General features: G+C 49.6%; 8 protein-coding genes across 8 annotated transcripts; 5 read left to right on the forward strand and 3 right to left on the reverse strand.

Annotated features, from left to right (window-relative positions):
• Positions 1 to 294: 294 nt before the first annotated feature.
• Positions 295 to 3,290, forward strand: TRV_03819 (calmodulin-binding protein Sha1, putative; the record flags this gene model as incomplete). The annotated part of the gene is made up of 2 exons (XM_003022032.1): positions 295 to 2,929; positions 3,073 to 3,290. The coding sequence occupies 2 exons, from the start codon at positions 295 to 297 to the stop codon at positions 3,288 to 3,290; spliced, it is 2,853 nt and encodes a 950-aa protein (XP_003022078.1).
• Positions 3,291 to 5,727: 2,437 nt separating this feature from the next.
• Positions 5,728 to 6,051, reverse strand: TRV_03820 (uncharacterized protein; the record flags this gene model as incomplete). Its single annotated transcript, XM_003022033.1, has 1 exon — positions 5,728 to 6,051. One exon carries the CDS (start codon positions 6,049 to 6,051, stop codon positions 5,728 to 5,730), a length of 324 nt encoding a protein of 107 aa, XP_003022079.1.
• Positions 6,052 to 6,808: 757 nt separating this feature from the next.
• TRV_03821 (uncharacterized protein) lies at positions 6,809 to 9,088 on the forward strand (the record flags this gene model as incomplete). The annotated part of the gene is made up of 1 exon (XM_003022034.1): positions 6,809 to 9,088. One exon carries the CDS (start codon positions 6,809 to 6,811, stop codon positions 9,086 to 9,088), a length of 2,280 nt encoding a protein of 759 aa, XP_003022080.1.
• A 1,233-nt stretch (positions 9,089 to 10,321) lies between these two features.
• TRV_03822 (uncharacterized protein) lies at positions 10,322 to 11,144 on the forward strand (the record flags this gene model as incomplete). The annotated part of the gene is made up of 2 exons (XM_003022035.1): positions 10,322 to 10,539; positions 10,601 to 11,144. The coding sequence occupies 2 exons, from the start codon at positions 10,322 to 10,324 to the stop codon at positions 11,142 to 11,144; spliced, it is 762 nt and encodes a 253-aa protein (XP_003022081.1).
• A 1,214-nt stretch (positions 11,145 to 12,358) lies between these two features.
• On the forward strand, positions 12,359 to 13,267 carry TRV_03823 (uncharacterized protein; the record flags this gene model as incomplete). Its single annotated transcript, XM_003022036.1, has 3 exons — positions 12,359 to 12,377; positions 12,540 to 12,683; positions 12,771 to 13,267. 3 exons carry the CDS (start codon positions 12,359 to 12,361, stop codon positions 13,265 to 13,267), a joined length of 660 nt encoding a protein of 219 aa, XP_003022082.1.
• Positions 13,268 to 14,944: 1,677 nt separating this feature from the next.
• On the reverse strand, positions 14,945 to 16,309 carry TRV_03824 (uncharacterized protein; the record flags this gene model as incomplete). Its single annotated transcript, XM_003022037.1, has 5 exons — positions 14,945 to 15,040; positions 15,133 to 15,432; positions 15,476 to 15,508; positions 15,656 to 16,033; positions 16,130 to 16,309. 5 exons carry the CDS (start codon positions 16,307 to 16,309, stop codon positions 14,945 to 14,947), a joined length of 987 nt encoding a protein of 328 aa, XP_003022083.1.
• A 1,429-nt stretch (positions 16,310 to 17,738) lies between these two features.
• TRV_03825 (uncharacterized protein) lies at positions 17,739 to 17,984 on the forward strand (the record flags this gene model as incomplete). Its single annotated transcript, XM_003022038.1, has 2 exons — positions 17,739 to 17,771; positions 17,808 to 17,984. 2 exons carry the CDS (start codon positions 17,739 to 17,741, stop codon positions 17,982 to 17,984), a joined length of 210 nt encoding a protein of 69 aa, XP_003022084.1.
• Positions 17,985 to 19,079: 1,095 nt separating this feature from the next.
• On the reverse strand, positions 19,080 to 21,974 carry TRV_03826 (uncharacterized protein; the record flags this gene model as incomplete). The annotated part of the gene is made up of 1 exon (XM_003022039.1): positions 19,080 to 21,974. One exon carries the CDS (start codon positions 21,972 to 21,974, stop codon positions 19,080 to 19,082), a length of 2,895 nt encoding a protein of 964 aa, XP_003022085.1.
• Positions 21,975 to 21,977: the final 3 nt, after the last annotated feature.

Consider the following 21,977-nt stretch of genomic DNA (forward strand, 5'->3'; position numbering starts at 1 on the left):
TCCAGAAGTGCCTGTTGCCCCTGGAGACCGCAAAGGGTAAACAAGGATGCGGGTGCTGGAGCTGGACTGCAGAAGAACACCGCAAACTTCACTCCGGCAGCGTTGGATTCAGCTTCGTCGTGTTCTGGGAAAGGCTGTTTTGTCCGGACGGGAATATACGAGAAATACACAGAGGCTGTTCGGCTGTTGAAAAAGGATTCCTCGGGTTGAGCTATGGGGGACGTGTTGATTTGATGCAGAGGATATACGAACTATAGAAGACTCCCGGCTTTTTCAAGGGCAACATAAAACACCATGGAATACCAGTATCTTGACGCAACGCCATGTCCGGTTACATGGAAACGAAATGATGCCAAAATTCCCATATTTGAGGACATCCTCGACTCCTATGACGATACGGCAGAGATTGATTTCATGGCCGAGCTTGGGTCTCTCAACTCGCTTGCAAGGGAGAAACCCCGTCGTGCCAAAAAGGCGACTATGTTTAAGATACATGAAGACTCCGGCAGCTCGGGTGGTAGCAATGGCGGACAGAAGCCACTATACAGGGAATCCTCCATGTTCTCACAACCAGCACAGCGATTTCCACGGTCGGCATTCAAAGCTCCAGCTGGAGAGAACTCATCACCAAAGGTGCCCGTGAAGAAGCAACAGGATGACTTCAAAGAAAATAGCTCAGGCGAAAGCCCTACGAGTCTGAAATTTCCCCATGGTATGCAGAAGCCAGTGAAAGAACAGAAGATGAAGAAAGCCGGTCGTACCAAACGAGATAAAAGGCGAAACACAATATATATTCCGCCAGATGATGATACCACAATGGCTACCATCTTTATGGATGCATTTAGCCCTTTAAAAACACAAGATTTTGGCTGCCAGGAACTCGGTTATATTGAAACTCAGATCTTGAAGAAGCGGCAACAACAAAAGACGACATCCCCCATTCGTCAACGTCAGCCATTAGAGGCCCCAAAGAGGATTATGCAGGAATTGGTAGACCAACCTGATGTCATGGGGAAGAATACAGGAAAGGAAAACGTGCCTCCTGGGAAATCTGAGAGCGGCATTGCTGAGGTGACTGGAAAGAAAGATGTTTTGGCGGAGGCTTCAACTCAACCGATGAAGTCTAGATCCGTGAACAGTCCTCGGCCTAGGGCTTCACTATCGAAACAAAAACAATCTGTATCAAAGTCATCAGCATCAAGGGCTACACATAGCCAGAGTTCCGCGCGGCGGACAACTCTTACGAGCAGCCGGAGTCCTCGAACCTCGCCAGCAACGAAGCAACGAAAAGAATATCTGCCTTTAAACACTACTTTATTAATTAATCCCATTTCGAAACGAAAATCGCCTTCTGAGCTACTACCTACTCTGCTCTTGGCTCCAAAAATAGAAATCAAGCACCCAGCACTCCATGCAAACCTTGCGGACCCCTTGATTCACGAGGAGACTTGGCTATCTCACCAAGAAGTGGTCATTACACAGCTTGTGAACACTCTTCTTGATACAGCAAATGGACAATGCAACACGCAAGGCCAAGATTGCCTAAAACAGCAACTGTTCGACATATACCAAGACACGTACTTCTCGCTGCTTTCCAAGCGTGTACAAGCATCCCTTCTCTACGGGGATTTGCGTGTCACGGAAGACTCTAGTGGCAGAAGACGCCGACTGACAACCGATGCGCGCATCCGTCGCACATTCACGAAATTCTGGACCGATACGTATGATATCGTTGCCCTCCAGACAGCAGCGGAGGTTGTCATTGGAAGAGAAGTAGGCTACAACCCCCATGGCGGAAACATTTCGGCCTCCCCGCAAATATTTATTAGCCAGGATGAAAAGGGGACAAGACGAGCTGTCGAATCGTTTCTTGATGCCATGCTGATAAGGAATGAGGATATGAGTCAAGATAATTCTAGCAAGTCCAGTGTTGGTGATAGCAGTGACGTGGTCAAGGGATATCACAGAACTGCCCTTCGAAGCATAATGATAATCGCCCTTTTGGACAAGGCAAGAATGGCTCCCGATACAGCGTTACCGCGCAGTCTTTTCAAACCGGACTCGGCATACACATCATCAACAGCAGCGATGCGGGCCCTGGGACCGGTACTTCTTCACCCGCAGACAGACTTCACCCGACCACTAGCTCGTCTCGATTGCTCCTTGATGTACAAGCAACATCCAGTTGCAGAATATAACTACCACATCGATAATATTGCAGTCGATATTAGAGATGGAGTTATTCTTGCTCGGTTGACTGAATTGCTTCTCCTCGAGCATTTCCCTGAGAGGTTTCACGCCAAAGATAAAGAGATATGGCCATTATCAGGCCAACTGAAGATGCCGTGTATCAGCCGTGCAACGAAAGTCCACAATGCGCGTATCTCACTATCTGCGTTGACAAAGGACTTCCCGAGCATCGGGTCTACTATCACTGGTATCAAGCCAGAAGATATCGTGGACGGGTATCGAGAAAAGACCATAGCCTTGCTTTGGGTAATAGTTGGCAAATGGGGTCTTTCAACTCTGGTCGACTGGGATGACCTCAAGAGTGAGATAGCCCGACTGGAGAAGAAGCTCGGTAGGCTTTCCCGGAAGCAAAGCAGTCTTCCTCCATGCCATGTGCAAACAACCACGACAGACACGGCAGCTTATCATTCGGGTCTACTCCACCGTTGGGCATCATGTCTAGCAAGACTGAAAGGTTTGGAGGTTTCAAACCTGACCACAAGCCTAGCTGATGGACATGTATTCATGAGTATCCTGGATGAATATGAACACTTCATCCGCCCCGGCAGTCATGGTGTCAAAGCCGATAAGGAAACGTCAGCTACAGCATCAGCGCCAACTAAGACCCCAACATCCTCGACTGATAATAAGTCAGCCTTGAGAAGACGTCTGCTCTCACTCGGATGTAGTAGTCAATTCGGTACGTTCCCGGCGTCTAATTTCCTTTTTTACCCCTTTTTTTATATTATATTTTCGTCACTGTTGATAATATGGGTACTTACAAAATAATTGGCGGGTTAGTGGCACTTATATCCCCGCGATCAACATCGCCTTCATCGTCAGTCTTGCTATCAGCTGCAGCACAGACATCTCTATCATCATGCACCCACGCCCGCACCACCACCGTCGCCGCCAGCAGCGAGGAGGCCTCCAATCTCACAGCACTTGCATTTCTGAGTTCCCGACTCCTCTCGGCATCTAAATACGGTCGGGCAGCGGTGACGATCCAACGCGCATGGCGTCATATGCTTGCCACCAGGCCTGTCATTGACCTAAACTAAGGGGGTAGGCCTCCGGGACTTAACGTCCGCATCCGCTTTTCATCGAAACTTGCCAAAGTCAAGAAGCATGCGGGGAAACTAGCGATGCTTAATTGTGGGATAAGCTGCCTGTTCATCTGATTGAACGGGTGTCTTGGGTGCGATGTTGGAGTACGGGAAGGTTTCAGATGGGGGTCAATATATGTTTCGTTTTTCCTCCCGTCTCTTCATGTCTGAGATGAATATGGGGAAGAATACATAAATTGAGTATTGAATATCTTGTTCCAGGGATCGGGAGCATGGTTAATTAACACTTATTTTAACTTACCTACGGAGTACTTGGAACATGTATATGGGTACAGCCTAGATATGCGGTGTATGGGTTAGACATACTCCTTTAGAGCTGAAGTGGTTTAAATCCTAACATCCCTTCCTTTGCATGTGCTTCTTACGGGTCTACCGGTGAGTAGGTGCACAACAGATAGCAAGCTTCTTTCCTTCTCTTACCTTTTTTCTTTTTCACATCCCTATAACTATTTACCACCTTTGTTCTTTTTTTGGCTGTCGGTGATTTTGTTTTGTTTTGTTTGTTTTTCCTTGTCCTTCGGAAATCTGTCCGTGTCTTTTAAGGATTCGGCACTTGCCATCACCTTGATTACCCTGCCAACTGCCATGGCCCATCCCATCGCGATACGGACTTGTATGCCTTACGCAGCCATCTCTGAGCGATTGGTGAGAGGCTGTGGTCAGCCAAGTGAAGCACCTGAATGCATCTCAGCCTTGGCTGTATGTTGATCCGGTGGTTGACAGGCAGAGGATATTCCCGCATCGCTCTGTTCCTCCGTCCAAATCGGCGGCGGGCGCAGGGCACGCAAGAGTAAGCAGGCTGACTGAACAGCCGACACGTGATGGCATGGGGGCTCTTGACGCTGGCCCAATAAGAAGGATAAAGAAGATATGAAACTGGCGTTGTTGATCTGCAGGAGACCATGCGCATTGACGTTGGGAAGTTGCTCCTTCGAGGGACAGTAGCCAGAGATGTATGGAGATGGGGAACGCCGACGATATATAATTGATGGCAAGTGCCGAATTACCCTCTTAATTTGGGGGGAACGAATCGAACAAGCTATTTGTTGGCTGTATTTATACGAAGTTGTCTGATCGGGGGAAGTCCACCCGGACGTTCAGATGGCGAGCCGCGTTTCGAAAAGGAAAAGAAAAAAAAAGGGCGGTTTCTTCTGTTTCCTCGCTTTGCTTATTCGGCTGGTCCTGGTTTCTTGCTTCTTCTCCCTTTCTGTTGCTTCTTCGCTTCTGCAGTGTTCCCCAACTCCTGGTTCGATAAGAGATGGCATGTTCGGATATAACTGCTGTACACACACTAGTGCGCCTGCCACACCGACTAATCAGCATCCTCCGGTTTCAACAATCGGTCTTCCGAGGTCCCTAGTGTTGACGGAATATGTAAGTATGGAGTAATGGGCATTTAATAATGATATATGCGTACGCAGAAAAAGTACGGGGTCATATGTAGCACCCCGCACCATCGAATCGCATCCATAGCGCGCGGAAAGGCCCTCTCTCCGGCCTACCATTATTTTAGAGTAGCATATACTCCGTACGGAATGCTCCATATATACGCTCATCTGGGTGCCCATCACAGGTAATTGACTGGATACGTTAATTAAAAATCACAGGTGTTCTCGTGGTTCCACATGGCTGCCCCATCAAACCGCAAAAAGACAAGCTGGCCAAGGGACATCAAGCCATCGATGAGACGGGGAAGCCAAGGAGAGTTTCGCAGTTGTTCACTCTGCATATTGTGCATGCTGTTCTCCATCGAAAAAAGCAAGCCAGGGCCAAGCAGCACATCAGATTGAAGACAAGACGGGGCCAAGGCGCACGTAGCAGCATGATTCCTTGCTGTCTTCGCAATCAGCCAGCGTCCTGCAAGCGTAAATAATAATAATAATAATAAACAGAGGTGCAGCAGTAGCGGTAGCGGCAGGAGTAGTAGCGCCGTGTAAGCCTATCTGCCCTCTGCTGTCTGTCTCCAGCCCCTTGTCTGCTCGATGGAGCAGGCGTAGGGATCAAGCTTCCCAACCGGAAGGGCGCACAGCAAGCCCCGGCGACCATGTCCGTCAGGTCAAGCCAGGATGTCCCCATCACTGCATCGTCATCGAGCCGTCCCCAGTTTTCCTAAGCGAACGAGAGGACGACGGGGAATTGCTTCCTCTCTTTGGCGTATCGAGTGACCTTGACGGACTCCAGCGTGGAAGCCAGGACTGCACGGCCTGATCAGCGTCGTTATACTTATGCCTGTACGTTATACAAGGTCAGAACTCGCCTTTAACCCATCACATTCGCCATCACCAGCACCAGCACCAGCATCGACATCGACAACATCGGCATCAAAAAAACATCGACATCAATATCAATATCATCATCATCATCATCACCATCAACTTTCGTCTCCGTCATCGACTTCGACTTCGACATCAACGCCGCCTCGCCCAAAGAGGAAAAGCGCCCCGCTAGCCTTTCTCGGAATCTTCTTGCTTCCTCCGCGAACTTTTTTCTTTTTCTTTTTCTTTTTTTTTTTCCTTTTCTTTTTCGCTTTTTTCTTCTTTTTTTCTCGCACTTCAACTTCTTCCTCCTCGACTTCAACCTCCAACAACTCACCACCACCAACCACCACCACCACCACCACCACCACTGCCAGCCAACCACCAGCCGGCGACGACGACAGCTCAGAGAAAAGAAAAGGAAGCTCTTCGGACAGCATCTCGGATCAGCAGCGAGAGCAGGCTGTCGGCTTGCCGTTGCACGTTGCTTCTTTCGCCGCACACTTCTACTTAAGCAACCGACCTGGTCCCTTACAGCAACAAGCATTTCACAACCTCAATCTCGACTCCAACCTCGAACCCCCCCCCCCCCCCCCCCCCACGGGCAGCGCCACAGACCGGCGGACGGAGATACAGACCGAGACACAGACGCAGTCACAGTCAGTCAGGATCGAGAGGCAGGAAGACAGATAGCGAGTCCCACGCCGGCGGAGTCTAGGCCCTTGTATCACCATTTCAGGCAGGGCAAAACACCGGACGACACCAGCTTCACTTCACCACTTCACCTCCGGCTGGCCACCGCATAGCTGCTGTTTCGGCGGCAAGACGTCTGCTTGGCGCGTTCTTGACCCTTCCTTCGACTCCTTGGCCGGCTTCTCCCTCGTCTCCCGAGCATCGACGCCCCTGTACATCATGGTGGTTCACTTATGACACCACGTTTGTCCTGATGGACATTTGCGTCTCGCACCTTTTCACTACTTAAACTGATCACCACCGCTGGTAGAGATTATCTATCTTTCACCGGCCATCACCTTCAGCTTTCAACTTCACTCCGGAAGAAGTATTACTACGATTTTTATACCTCTACTACTTTTTTCTCCTTACGTTGGCTTTTTGATTTTTGAACTCGCAATCATATTCTTCTCCCCTTTTTTACTTCTTTCTCGAAGAAAAAGAAGAAGAAAGACAGACACCACCATGCCTATCATATCACAGACGCCAAACATGGCGCCAACCGACGAAGAAGAGGCCGCTGCAGAGTGTGACGAGCCTCCAGGGTGTCGAGCCCGTGTTAGCACCGTCCGATCCCACTCCCACGAACACGCTCCGACCTCTAGCAACAAGACCACTGTCAGCATCAGCAACTCCAGACCCAAAGTCACAAAGGAGTCACTCCTCACTCGAGCCCTGCTCAGCAGCCCTGAGCTCTCCCCGACCGACCGTGCAGCCTCGGGCATTACTTGGAGAAGCGTACCTGCATTCTCTATCAACCCTAGCCATAGCGGTCCTTCGACAGCCGAACTCACCAGTGACGGTGAACTGACCACTCCTCCTCGATCGACTACTCCTTCACCGCCTCCTCCAACACAATTCACACGTCCTCCGTGGGTGGCAGCTGAGCCACCTTCCAAACCCGTCTCTCCCGTCGATGAACATGAGTTGAAGCTGGAAGCTAACCTGGGCCGCAAGCGATGCATTACCTTTGCCTGTGCCAACAAGATTGACCCTGTCGACCATACCCAGAGCGATCCCGTGGCTGCCGATCCTCCTAAGCGCAAATCGACCATCAAGTTTGCATGTCCAGCCAGACCCCGGGACACCGATGTTGATATCAAGAACCAGAAACACTCTCCAAGCAAACCTTCTGCTGGTATTCGTGGAAGCCGATCGCCTGCGCCAATGAGTTTACAATCCAGGTACCAGGCCAGATCCCTCGAAGTATCCCAAATACCGGGAATTAAACCTACTGAACCTGCACCCGCGACTGGTTCGTTGAAGGTGACTGGGCTCGGAAAGTTTGAGTTATCGGACGCCACCCGTTTCCAGGAATTTGGGAGCTCTCTGGAAGACGAAGATTGGCTAAACGAATCGTCTGATTACAAGCATAAGATGACTGTGGACGATTGTATGCGGAAAGAGAATGTTATCCGCAAGCTGGGTGAGGAAGTTGAGGCTGAGGCACAGGAAGAGGCTGAGGAGGCTGAGAATGATGAGGACGATGACGAGAACGACGACGATGACGATGAGAACAATGATGATGATGATGAGGAGGAGGACGACGACGAGGATGATGATGAGGAGGATGAGGATGAAGACGATGAAGACGATGGGAACCAAGACTTGTCTGACGATGGCAATGAGACAGACAATGAAGCAGGATTTGGCTCCTCGGACGACGATGACGGGGAATCGGACTACGCATTCTGGACTCCCACTACTACAGCAGCCACCTCGCACTCCGATATCACTATCATGCCACCGCCGATGAAATGGAAGGAGTCTCACGGATCCATCGAGTCTCTCGCTAGCCCCGGTCCGCTAGACACGGTTCCTCCATTCGAGCCGAAGCGTGCTGCTGCGGTCAAGGAGAAGAAGTCGAAGCCTACAGCTCCCAGCCTTCCTGATAGCACTGACTTTGTCTGTGGCACCCTGGATGAAGACAGGTCTATTGAAGTCGCCTACATCTCTCGAATGGAAGAGCGTCGACGCCAGAAACACATTCCCATCCCTCAGGACATCGATCCCAGCTTTCCTACCTCTGACATCGAGGACGAAGACGATGAAGATGCAGACGATGATGTGTCTGCCAACCCAACTGCTGCTCGTAAGCAAAAGGCTGACGACGACGATGCTGTCGAGCCCCCTCGTGGACGTCGATCTAGCCGAACCACCATCGAGAAGTCATCGAAGGCAGCAGCACACTCTCCTCGCAGACTGTTTGGGCACTCTCCTCGTCGCCTCCGCTCCCCTCCACCACCTGGTCGACTACGCTCTCCGCCTCCCTCTCGCCGCACATCTCTCATCAATCCTCCGAATCTAGGTGCAGGTCCTACGGCAAAGAAAATAGCTGTTGCTCTTGCTCAACGACCAAACCGCACCCGAACTTCTTCTCTTCCGCGAACTCCTAACCCTTTCTTTGCCCGTGGCTACTCCTCCAACATCTACAAACGCACCTCCCGCTCTCCATCTCCCGGCCAAAAGGCATCTACCAAAACCAAATCCAGTCCTACTCACACCCGAGGACCAATCGACATCGTTGCCGGTCTCGAGAAGAAGAGACAAAAGCGGAAAGAAAAGTTCTGGCGTCAACACTGCCGCCGTGCCGCAAAGGACCAAATCCACTCCCGTGAAAAGATGGTCCCTGGCCGAGGCGCAGAGCGTATGAAGGAACTTGGCATCGAAGTCGCGGAGAGATTCAGAGCCTACGGTGTCGGCGTCAACGGTGGAAACGGACCAAAGCTCGTCCTTTCGATATAAACACCTCAACATTCTATCTATCTCGCTATTAACTCGCTACTACCCACACTACGTCACGCCACTGGCACGGGCGTAGACAAACGAACTATTAACGACCTACCAAAGTTAAGAGGTGTTCCCCTTTTGTCCTTTTTTATTTCCCTCTCTATCCTCTCTTCCTCGAAGACAAGAATTGATTTCTTCTTACCTTTCCCTTTGACTATTTCATATTCTATTTATACTCCATGCTGGATGCTTGATTATTTTTCCTATTGCGCAGATCGCAGTGAATACAGCTTCATGATATCCTGGCTTGACTTGACTTGGCTTGACTGTTTCAGCTAGCATTTGTTTATCCTTTTTCATTTCCCTTTTTTCTTCCCTTTCTTCTTCTTTCTATCCTTCTTCATGTCAATATTTTTATCTTTTTAACTCTAACTATTTCCATTCCTCCTTTTGCTTCTACTTTTTCTTTCATACTCTTATGTGTCTCACCCTGTTCGACCTTCTTCTCTATCCTTTCCCTCTGTACATACCTATATCTGTCCTTTAGTCCTTTTCGCTCATTGTACCTGAGACTCTGGAGTTGAATCCTCCCAGCTGGGGTTGGTCCTCTGTTTTAAATTGCATCTTTCATACTAGATTAGGCCGGGGAGGGGGTCTCCTTTCTATGCTATTGCTGATACTACATCTTATGCCATGATAACGACTGAATGAAATGAACCAAATCAATAAATCAACAAGTACCTGCTCCGTGTCTGCCACTCGCCATCTGCCATCTGTCATCATCGACTTTCCCTTCCGTCGCCCCAAAGGTAGCCTCCGTCATTTTGCCTTGACGTGGTTGTTAGGTTATAGCGCCCCCACGTGACCATGCCTTTTTCTTAACACCTCTGCATGATGACGTGATATCAAACCTTCCATGTCCTCTATATTAGAACTACATCCTGTGCAAAACATAGAAAAACTATGTCTACTGCAGCCAAATACCAGCCCTTTACTAAGTCCTTCACCTTTGATCTTTATTTTCTTACTCACGACGTTTGCCCTCGGTCAACAGCAGGCTTCTATTAGCTAGTTACCCTGTACTACTCATCAGCATAACAGATAAGATAGTATGGACGTTTGCAACAACCACGAAGATATAGGCTCCAGCATCACGATATCATCCTCCAGTTCTATTCTCTTAGGAGTGTTCGAACAAATACGGTTTCTTGTGCAGATAGACCGATCTCTATTGAGTATCTGACAACAATGAGTAGCGTCACCGGCCCAACGCGCTCTCTACGGAGCAACACAAACCTTCCAGCCGAAGAACCGTCTGCTCAGAAGTTGTTCAACAACATTCGAAATGAGATTTTAAACACAAACCACTCTACTGATCTGACTTTCCAAAATATTTCTCCTTCTGCCGGATTCCAAATTGCAACATCATTTTCAGAGGATCCCGAGATTGAAAGGGCCCTTCCTCGGTACGTTACCAAAACCAGCCACCACAAGAAGATTTGAAACAGCTTCTAAACATTATTCTAGCATTTCGTATAACCCTTTAACTAAAGTTCTGACTGCTCGAGTTATGCCGACTACAGTCCAAGACTGCCACCAAGAGTGGCTTTCAAACGAGCTGCTCGATATGGTTATGGCTGGATTCTTGACGGTAGCAGAAAGAGAGGAACTGAGACTCCGCGTTGGAACGAGTATGATGCACCTATTCAGCTTTTATTTCACCTTTCTTTCCTTTTTGAAGTTCGATTTGATTGACATTCTCTTATTAGCTTTAGCTGGTTTTGCGGCACCATATACCTCCGCTGTAAAAGAGCCTGATGCGTGTATCCTTCCTGACTCATTGCCTCTGCCAACTGTTGCTGTCGAGTCATGCTGGTCAGAGTCTTGGCCACGGTTGGAGGCTGATAGGGATCTTTGGCTTGTCGGAGGCACAGCTGTTGAGCTAGTGTTGTTAATTCGATGGACCAAGATAAGTAATGGCCGTGTAAAAGGAGATTTGCACGTTCATGGAAGGGATCTTGCTGGGAATGTTGTCTTATTACGGACTGAGGTATGTGACTGCTATATTTAATTTAAGAATATATTTTACAGCCACTAATAAGTACCAGGAAATCTTTCCTGCACCAGCAAATAATACAAACCAGGTGATTCCCATATCAAGAAGGCAACTCTTTGGCAGTTGCATCTTTCCTAATAGAAACCCGGCAGATACATATAATCTCTCTATTACGAACTTCCGCAGAATGGCAGACGGGCCTATTAGGTTTATGGGTTTTACTCCAGCCTAGCCCCCTCCCTCCTGAATTTACCTACACCTATGTACCCAAAAAAGCAATCGGTCATGCCCTTCCTCCCACTCTTCATAAACAAAAGCTTGCTCCCTTATTAATGTCGCAATGCTATTACCTTCATCATGGTTCTTACCCTCTTAAGTCAACATGTAATTAATCAGCACCTGTCTCAAGAAGACAGCTTGACTCTTGTCGACTTGTCAAACAACAAATCAACTAAGCTTATACCACACAGATATCTACTACGAAGGTCACAAATACACTGAAATAGAGAAATTAAGATATTTAGATTAAGATGCTCATGGGTGACCCTCTGTGATATAAGCAATGTACGAATACCGTCTCCATAATCTGCAATGAGGAATGGCACTCAACGTAAGGTTTGGGCATCTTTGCAATCAAGAAGTCGCGTGTTTATTCTCTGATAATAATTTCCTACATGGCCACTAATTATCAAAAATTTGGATTTCTTCTGTGGACTCAAACAGATGGTTAATCACGTCCTATTAATTTCTTAGAGAAAAAAGTCTCCTCTAAGCTTCTTCTAATCATAGGTGAATACTATGAATTCGAAGAATGTAAGGCTAAATAGAAGATCTTTAAAGCTAGAGTATAATATTATTTGACGTGGTTGTTAGGTTATAGCGCCTCCACGTGACCAGGCCTTTTTCTTAACACCTCTGCCGTAAACTACCAAAAGACCAAAAAGAAACAATCCAACCTCGAGTTTCTTCCCTGCAGCAGCTTCGCGCATCTCGCACCGCACACCACCGCACCCCTATAGCATTGCAACACGCTCCACTCAACTGACACCTCACTGCCGCCGCTCAAGGGACGTCCGCTGGCCCAGCTACTGCTGTAAGAACAGAGCAGACACACGCCTCCACGCCAGGAAGCTTCCTATTTTTCTTCGCCCTTCACCCTTCCACTCTCACGCACAAAGGCATTCAATACTACTTCTACCTCACACTGAGAGAGCTTCCCGCAGCCCACCATGTGGATTATCAACTGGTGTATGTACTCTGTCTTGCATTTTGAGCCTTTTTAAACCCCGTTATATCTTTCCTTGTTTTCATGAGGCCCCGCGGCACACCGAAGCGCATGCAACCTGTCAAAAACCTGTGAACACGTAGACTCGAGAAGGCTAACATTTTAAATCCCTCGACGGATTCTAGTCTACGATGTCCTCGCCTCGCTCGGCCTGCTCAACAAGCATGCCAAACTACTGTTCCTCGGCCTCGATAATGCCGGAAAGACCACTCTTCTGCACATGTTGAAGAACGACCGGGTTGCTCTCATGCAGCCTACCTCACACCCAAGTGCGTTTTTTTCTCAACCCTCGCTCACACTACATATAAGTAGACTGCAATAAAACCACCAAGCTAACGCCATACTACGTAAAACAGCCTCTGAAGAGCTGGCTATCGGCAACAACAGATTCACCACCTTCGATTTGGGCGGTCACTTGCAGGCCCGTCGCCTGTGGAGAGACTACTTCCCCGAAGTCAACGGCATCGTCTTCCTAGTCGATTCGATGGACGTGGAGCGTTTCCCCGAAGCCAAAGCCGAGCTCGATGCTCTTCTCAACATGGAAGATCTAGCCAAGGTCCCGTTCCTCGTTCTCGGAAATAAAATCGACCATCCCTCCGCTGTCTCCGAGGACCAGCTCAGAGCCGCTCTGGGTCTGTATCAGACCACTGGCAAGGGTAAGGTGCCGTTGGAGGGAATCAGGCCCATCGAGCTGTTTATGTGCAGTGTCGTGATGAGACAGGGTAAGTTCATGATCTGCCTACCCACACACCACTCGGTTAAACGCTACGAAGCTTGGGCCAATGCTAAGGACCTTGTTCGGGAATATTTAGGCTACGGTGAAGGTATCCGATGGATGTCGCAATACGTCTAAATGTCGCAAACCAGCTTCACAACAACAACAACAACACCACCACTGACTACACCACAACTGACTACGCTTATCTAAAATGGGAATGAACCGTCGATGCATGTATTCTCCTTTTATTTTCTTGTTATATCATGCTAGCAACTTACTTCACCAGAGCATGAACGACGGTGAGCGAGTACGTAGGTGCGCCTAATCACCCGCCTGCCCACTCAACTCACTCACTCACTCACTTGGCCGGACTCCCTTCTCACTACAACACACACACCCAGTCCTTTATCCCCCGACCCCGTCCAATGTCTCTAATTAATTCTCTACCTATTATGAATCCATCCAGCAAATCATAGCTTCTTTTGACGATTTATTTTATTTCTCTTTTATTTTCTATCTATCCTTTTTCTACTTGGATTCCTTCTCTCGTGTTCAAAGACATAGCTACATATAAATAGGCTCGCGGCTCTCTTATACACTTTCATAAAGCAAACCTCAAGCCAGATTGGTTTGGACAGATATAATGATCTGCTACGTAAGGAAGATAAGTTGAAGACGGGTCAAATGTATATTATTCGATGGGATCATTAGACAACAACACAACAGTAGACAGGAGACAGGTATAACATATTGAAAGTGAGCAAGGAGATACAAAAAAACGGGAAAGGGGACACACATCACACCACTCCCGGCTATGCCTTTTCTCCAACCAAGAACGAGCGAGCAAGTAAAGTGGAAAACCAGGTAAGAAGGGGGTAGGTAGGTAGGTAGGTAGGTAGGTAGGGAAATGAAATATCGACGTCGACGCCGTTTGGAAAAGATGCAGAGCAACTGGTGTAAAAGGAACTGGGAAGGGGAAGAGGAAGAGGGGAAAAAGGTAGGGGGGCCTAGCAAGCAAAGCAGAGAGCAGCAAGAGAAGAAGTGAATTATCCACGCTACTAGCTACTGATATACTGGAGCCGATAACTACCAACTTCTTTCCTTAAGCCACCTCAAGGAGATAAAAAAATCAGAGATGTCATTAAGTTGCCATGCCATGCCATGCCATGCCACCACCTGCCTGGGAGGGACGAGGGGGGAGGAAAAACCACAGAGCAAGAAAAGGGATCGGTCGGTGGGTAGTCGTCAGGGTAAAAGTACGTAGAGTTCCGTTCCGTTCACTGCAGCGCTTCATACAAATCGTACACGGAAGATATATTGTAGGCACAAAAAAAAAAAAAAAAAGTAGAAGAGAAGAAGAAAGTAAGTAGGTCGGGAAAGCAAAAAAGAAGAAGAGGTGAAGCTGAATGAAGATGAGGCCAATCGGCGCTGGTGCGGTCTGAGCTGGTCTCGTTCTAGCTCGGTCGGATGGGATTGGGAGAGGCGGGGGAGGGAAGAGAAAGAGGTATTTGTCGGTGGCGTAGATTCTGACAATCAATCGGACGCGAGATCAGGCCGGATGCTGATGGTTCGCCTACATGAGCGAAATGTGTCTTGGCGGCGTGTACATATACGGATATGCAATGAATTGGTTGTTGAGAATGCAGTGGTGTGAGTGTGTGAGTGTGTGTGAGTGTGCGCCGGTGGTAGAATGGTACGGAGGGTATGGTGGTCGGTTCAATCGAGTGGTGGTGGTTGGTGATGATGAAGATGGCGCGTATTATCTCCGCCCGAACCTGCTATATGAGGGAAAGCTCGTATATTTTCTCTTGTTTACTTTTTCTTCTGCTTCCTTGGAGGAGTGATGGGTCTGTTAGGTGCCATGCCTCCGTAGACGTACTTTTGTTTCTTTTCGGCTGGTTTCAGGATCTACAGGTGTGAGAAAAGGTTAGCGTCAGGAAAAGAAAAGAAAAAAAAAATTGTCCAGTTACAGTGAGTGGAGAGGAGAGCAGAGAGCATACCTGGAATGAACAGAGAAGGCTCTCGTCTACACTCATCATAGCTCCGGCATTGTCGAATTCTCCGCAGTAGTTTGGTGCGCTGAAGAGCGTGACCAGCTGCCGCTTGGAGAAGAACTCGTAGCCATCCTCGACTACCTGATGTGCTCGACAGATGAGGTCCATGTCATGCTTCTGCAAGAACCGCGAGACGACGTCGGGGCCGAATGTGAAGGATACACCTCGATCGTTTTCGCTCCAGCCGGTGATGTCCTTGTCAGGATCAGACCAGAGGAGATCGCAGAGGAGACCGCAGTCAGGAATCTAAATAGATCAGTAGAGTCAATCGTCGACAGCTCAAACTGACGCCATGCATAAAAGAGAGTAATAAATAATCAAGCTTGTATCCCAAAAAGGGAAGAGAGGGAATTCCCGGGGAAATGGCAAAGGGACAGGGAATAAAAAGAATGAAGAGACCGTCCTCCGGGCATCCGAAAATGGACGCGTATCAGTTCAATTGTCACACGAACAAGGGGGAGGGACTTACATCTGTTGGACGCATGACACGGCGAATCTGTTCCATGGAGTTGAGGTCGGGACTGAGACCACCGTGCATGGTGAAGATCTTCTCGTCGATGATGGCGGCAATTGGGAGGCAGTTGAAGCAGTCGGTAAAGGTCTTCCAGAGCTTGATGTTGTATCTTCGCTTGCACTCGTCGTAGAAGCCGTAGATACGGTTGATGGAAGCGCACTCGTGGTTGCCGCGGAGCACGAAGAAGTTCTCTGGGTATTTGATCTTGTATGCGAGGAGTAGACAGATGGTCTCGAGAGACTGCTTGCCTCGGTCTACGTAGTCGCCTAGGAAGAGGTAGTTGGCTTCCGGCGGGAAACCTCCGTACTCGAACAGGCGCAAGAGATCGTAGTACTGGCCATGAATATCACCGCATATCTTGCGCGAGTTAGTTTTTTTTTTCCCTCTTTCTGTTCTCTCTTTCGTCGACTCTTATACGGTTCAACATACCTTTATCGGGGCCTCCAACTCCAAAAGTATAGGCTGCGAAATGAAGATCTCTCTAGCCTTGGTGCAAAGATGGCGGATCTCGGACTCGAGCAGCTGGACCTGCTTTCCGGGACGACTGCCCCTCACCTCCAACAGTCTATCAATGATCGAATCCAAATCGATCTCGTTCTGGTCCGCCATCGTGTGTGGGTGTGCGTGGGGTGGCTACCAGTGCAAGGGAGAGAGAAAAAGAAGAAGAAAAAAAAAAAAAGGAAGAAAAAAAAAAAAANAGGGAGAAATATAAGACAGGAAAAAACCTCCCACGAGGACAGCAAAAAGTAGTCACGTCGCGTCAGCCAGCAGTGGTCTATGGGTCGAAGGGGGTCAGGCAAGGCGCGAAGAGGCCAGAAGAGAAGAGAAGGCTCTTGTTATCTGTTGCCTCTTGCTGTCGGGATGCTGAGAAGAAATGATTAATAATGATTAGCTGGAGATGCACGACGGGAGGGAAAAAAATGGAAAAGCCGTTTCAAGCATGGCAGAACCGGTTAAGAAAGATGGAGCAGAACCAACCTTGGGACCGGCTAGGGTCAAAACGTAGACGAGCTGCCGCCGACACTGAGAAAGTTGACGGACGAAAGACGAAGGACAGTGATAAGAGTAGTAGTAGAAGAAGTAGAAGTAGTAGTAGAAGAAGAAAAAGAGGTCAGGCCCTGATGGCCAGGCAGGGTTGGGGAAGCGGGTAGACGCAGAAGTAGATGCAGACACAAGACGTGTAACAACCACGAGGAAGTAGAAGAAGGAGACGAATATCAAGCAGCTGAAAGAAGAAAAGCTATCCCGCCTGGCTTGTTATTTTTTATTATCTTCGTTTAAAATCACCGTTTGGCCCGTTCTTGGTCTGCGTAGACGGGACAAGGGACTCGACACCGGCGCCTCGTTGGGTGAGTCTTTTGGAGTGAATGGGATGCCAGCAGCAGCAGCAGCAGCAGCAGCAGCAGCACACGGAAAGCGAGCAAGGGAAGACAAGTTGATACCAACACACAAGCTGCGAGCGAGCCAGGCAAGGTCAAGGATTCGCCTGTCTTAAGGCTGGTTTGTTTGTGGTCGGTGGTTAGTTAGATGGGCTCTCGATCCGATCGATCGTAGTAGATGCGTGCGTCGTTCTCGTGTGCGGGTTGAAAATTTTCGACGAAACGCGCAATCGGAGCGAAAGAAGTGGCGTGAAGTAGCGCGAGCAGGGGGTTTTTCTTTCTTTCTTCTCTGACTGGAGAGAGCCGTTGAGTGGATGGCTGGGAGATGCGAGATGGTCGACTGCTGGGGCTGGTTGAGTTGAGTTGAGTTGAGTTGAGAGAGAGAGAGGGCGGTTGCTGGAGCGGCGCTGGGGCTGGTGGTTTGTTTGGGCTGGCGGTGGTTGAAGGGAAGAAGAAGAAGAAGAAAGAAAAAAAAAAGGGAGGGCGAGAAAAGCCGGGAAAAGGCGAGCGCGGGACCAGGCAAGGCAGGTTTTTGGGGCTAAAAAAGCACAACAACAACATCAATATCAACATCAACAACAGCATAACATCATAATATTAATATCATGAGATATCTACTGCTTATGCTTTATTTCTACGGATGTGATATTTACTGATAGATGGATTTACGTGTTTACTCGACGATCAACAAAGCAAGTTATTTTTTATTTTCTTCTTGAGCCCAACAGCTAAGCAAGAACGAGACATCCAGAGAAGACGAGAGAAGCCAGCCAGAAGAGCGTGAAAGAAAGGACGAAGAGGAAGAAGAAGAAGAAGAAGAAGTTAAAAACCACGCTATGCAAACGCCAGATCAGAAAGAGAAAAGAAAGAAAAAGGACAAAAATGCCGCCCAGGGGAGAGAGTAATGTACAATCGGTCTAAAAGGGGGTGGGGGGGATAGATGTGATATCTAGGGATATTCGGTATACCTCCTCCGACATGCCCGACTGTAAGAGTGCGTTAAGGTAGTTAGGCAGGGGCAGCAGCTCAGCGTCAAGTCATCATTAGTTTGTGCGGTGCAAGGAAAAAAAAGGAAGCAAGAGTGAAACGCAGCAAAGCAAGGGATTGAAGCAGACAGAAAAGGTATTAGGCAGGCCGCGCGCAGAAGGGGGAGATGTATAAACCAAACACAGTCTTGATTCTTGGTCTTGAGGAAAGGAAAGGAAAGAAGAAGAAGCAGCCTGAACTCCGATAAACGTGAACGTGAACATGCATCCGAAGCAAAAGCAAAGCAGGAAAAGAGGAAAGAAGAAAGAAGAAAACCCAAGTGGTATAAAGCAAAAAGAAAAAAGGAGGCAAGAAATAGACAGTAGAGCAAGCATCCATCCGTCATTCGAGAGTGAGAGCAAGGAACAAGAGAAGAGATTGATCAATATCAAGTCAGTCGATCAGTCTGTCAGTCGGTCAGTCAACGAGGGGGGGTTCACTCGTCCCTGAGCAAATAGGAAAAAAAAAGTGTCTGAAAAAAAAAAGGAGCTCCTCGACTGGCTTCGAGCATATCAAGCAAACAAAAACAGCAGTAACTTTTTCTTCGATCCGTTCATTCGTCATCCTAGTTTCTCTCCGGGTAGATAGGGAGAGAAAGTAAATAGGAAAAATAATAAGAGGGGGAAAAGAAACGCTTTTCTATATCCGAGAAAGATAAGGGAAAACCGTGAATATATAGGATAGGAGGTGGAGTAGAGAGGTAGAGGTAGATCGGCTGGAGATAGTTTGGAGGTTCTGGGGTTTGTTTGAATTTCGCCCGTGGACACAGACGGCTGGTACTTGTCTGGTTTGATATTCGCATAAAATGAAAAAAGATTCGTATGCCTCCCAATTTTGTGTGTGTGTGCGAGTGATTAAGATTAATACAGTATATGCTTTGATATGTATGTTGTTGTTGTTGTTATTGTTGTTGTGTTTGTTTTCTTTCCTGGGGTATATTTGTTGAGAGTAGAAGTATTTGGTTAAGAGTGTGATCAACCAAGTGCCCGACCACCAGTTACGATGATCTGGCTGCTTGTTCGAGCCATCGGGGGCGGAGGTCTTATTGGAGCTGCGGGTGAGTGGTGGAATTCAGGGGTCTGCGGATGCAGGTTGATGTTCTTGGTGGTGTTGGTCGTCGTCCAGCCCAAGTTGTCATCACCGAGCACGGTCAGCCAGTTGGTCCCGACTTCATGCTTGAGGGCTTCGAGGCGTTGGCGGTACAGGTCACCGCTGACGTCCCAGTCGATGTTGTCGAGGCCAGGAAAAGGGGTCCGGCTTTTGGGCGTCTCTACTTCAGTCGTTGTAGTGGTCGTGGATATAGAAGTTGTTGTGCCCGCCTTTGGAGAGTCGTCTGTTGCAGGAGTTGCAGGAGTGGGGGTCCTGGCAGCAGGAACTGGAGTGACGGGGCGCACGGTGGTTGGAGACACCGGCAGCTCTTCCCGCTGCTGCTGTTGCAGCATCGTCTCTCGTGGCTTTGACTTTGACTTTGACTTTGGATTGTCAATGAACGGGTCAGGCACGGGTTGACTTCTGACCACGGAACCGTCGGGGAACTTTGTCTCTGGCTGGACAGGCAAGGTAGTCACAGGAGCAGCATGCACGGCAGCTGTGTCATTGGCGCTGACACCAACAACTCGCTTTCTATGATGCTTCTTGCGACGAGGGGAAGTCACATCAACCCCTGCGTTTGCCGACGTCGATGGGACGCGAGGCTTAACAACATGCGCCTCTGGCGAGAGTAGCTCCTGGTCCACGGTAGTAGTAGTAGTGCTAGTAGTAGCACCAGCACCAGAAGTCGACACGGTAACTGATACGGCCTCAGCCTTGGAATCAGCCTTCTGTTCAAACTTTCGAATGACAGGGGCTGCTTCAGGCTCTGCAACTCGCTCAACCAACTGCTTTCTCTCCGAATAAGACGGGCCCGTGTTATCAATAAAGATATCCTCGGGGTATCCAGGCGTCTGCCTAAACAAGTTGAAGATGGTAACCCGGTGTCCAGAGTGAGATTTGGTAAAGGGATTCCCGGATATCCAGATCTCGCGGATATAAGGGATGGCAGTCAGCCGGGCCAATTCGACGGGATCCGTGATGGCGTTGTCACGCAGATCCAGACGTTCGAGCGAGAGCAGGCGTTCAACACCGGCTATCGAGCGAAGCCTGTTGCCACGGAGATTCAGAGAGGTTATGGCTGGCAAGGGGCTGCGGGAGAGAGAGTGCAGCGAATCTATCATGCAGTGGGATAGATTTAGAGATCTGAGAGCCACGAGCGAGGCGAGGCTGTCTGGCACCTCAGTGAAGAGGTTCCAGGAGAGGTCAAGGGAGTGCAAGGTATTTGCTACGGGAGCGAGACTGGCTACGCTGACGCTGGTCAGGGAGTTATCCGTGAGGTTGAGGTGCCTGAGGAACCGCCACTTAAAGGGGCTCAGGTATGTGTGGTTATTGTAGTTGCTATTGTTGCTGGCGGATGCAGCAGTGGAGGTGGAGGCCATCATGTTGGAGATGCCACGGTCACCACGGGGGAAGAAAGTGGAAAAGGACTCGCTGGAGTCCGAGCTACCTGAGCCAGATCGTTTCATCTTGGAGGACTGTCCTCGATGATGACCATGACCGTGGTTGTGATGGTTGTGGTGGTGGTGGTGGTGATGACGGTGGCTGGATCCAGGCTTGCTGGCGCTGGTAGGCCTGCCACCCGGAGAGGTACTGCCAGCACGGCCGTGTTTCTTTCTGACACCGACACCGGCACCACCTTCAGACGAGTCACCTCTGAGCATGGCCGTGCCGCCCTTGGGACTGGCGCTGGTTCCAAAGTCAGGTTCGGCCACGGGAGATCCAGGGGCAGACAGAGACTTTCCCAGCTCCGGGGCGGTGGAAGAGTAGTGGTGGTGCTGGTGGTGCTGGTGCTGGTTGTGGTGGCTATGGCTATGACTATGACTATGGCTACTACTAGACGGCCAACCAAGGACAGGAGAAGGCTGAGATTTGGACGACCTGCGCCTCCGCTTGTCAATGTCATCGAGCACGATCCCCGTCAGCAAGTCACCGATATCCTCTAGCTGGGCGCGCTTGAGCGTAAGCGACCTGAGCTGCTCGGCGAGCCTGTCCCAACCAAAAAAGGAGCGAAAGTCTACGTCGATGATCTCCAGGGCCGAGAGGTTCTTGAAGGAATGCAAGGGAACCGCAGTATCAAAGGGGAACTCCTCGTATCCGCTGATGAGTCTGGCACGGTGGTCTGGCGCGAGCCTGAGGCAGGGGATCTTGGTGAAGGAGGAATAGAGGTATTTGAGGTCTGCTTCCAGGGCAGCCTTGGCCTTTTCCGACTTTGAGACCGAGTCCCGGGAGGTGAACGATCCGAGGCCAAAGGAGGACCAGAACGAGCTCATGGTGGACATGACGCTGCGGACGCTGGAGACGGAGTGAATCGAGTCCCTGTCTCCTCCGCCGCCGCCTGGTGCGCTGCCACGGGGCCGCTGCGGCTTGCTGAGAAAGGAGACGTAGGCAGAGGAGGTCTCATTGTTGATGTTCTCGAGGCGGATGTTAAGCGGTCCCACGGGCACGGAGAGCTCCTCGAAGCGGGAGAGCAGGTAGAAGAGGTGGTGGGGGGTCAGGGTCAGTCTGGCAGGCCGGACAGAGTCAGAGGTGAGGCCGAGTGTCCCCAGGGAGAGCGCAGCAGCGAGCGCAGAGGCAGTCGAGGAGCGTCCAGGGACTCCATGGCTCTGCTGGCGGGAGTGTTGACTGTGGTTGCGATTGTGATTGTGGTTGTGGCTGTGGTTGTGGTTGTTGTGGGAGGAGGAGGAAGAAGTGTTGTGGCCGGTCGAGGAAGACGCTGCGGCAGAGTTTGACTGGGACGAGGAGAGGTCGACGCTCCTCGACTGGCGCCTCATCTGCATCGC

Source organism: Trichophyton verrucosum (genome assembly GCF_000151505.1).
Source record: "Trichophyton verrucosum HKI 0517 chromosome Unknown contig00308_77.r1.exp, whole genome shotgun sequence".
NCBI classification, from domain to species: domain Eukaryota; kingdom Fungi; phylum Ascomycota; class Eurotiomycetes; order Onygenales; family Arthrodermataceae; genus Trichophyton; species Trichophyton verrucosum.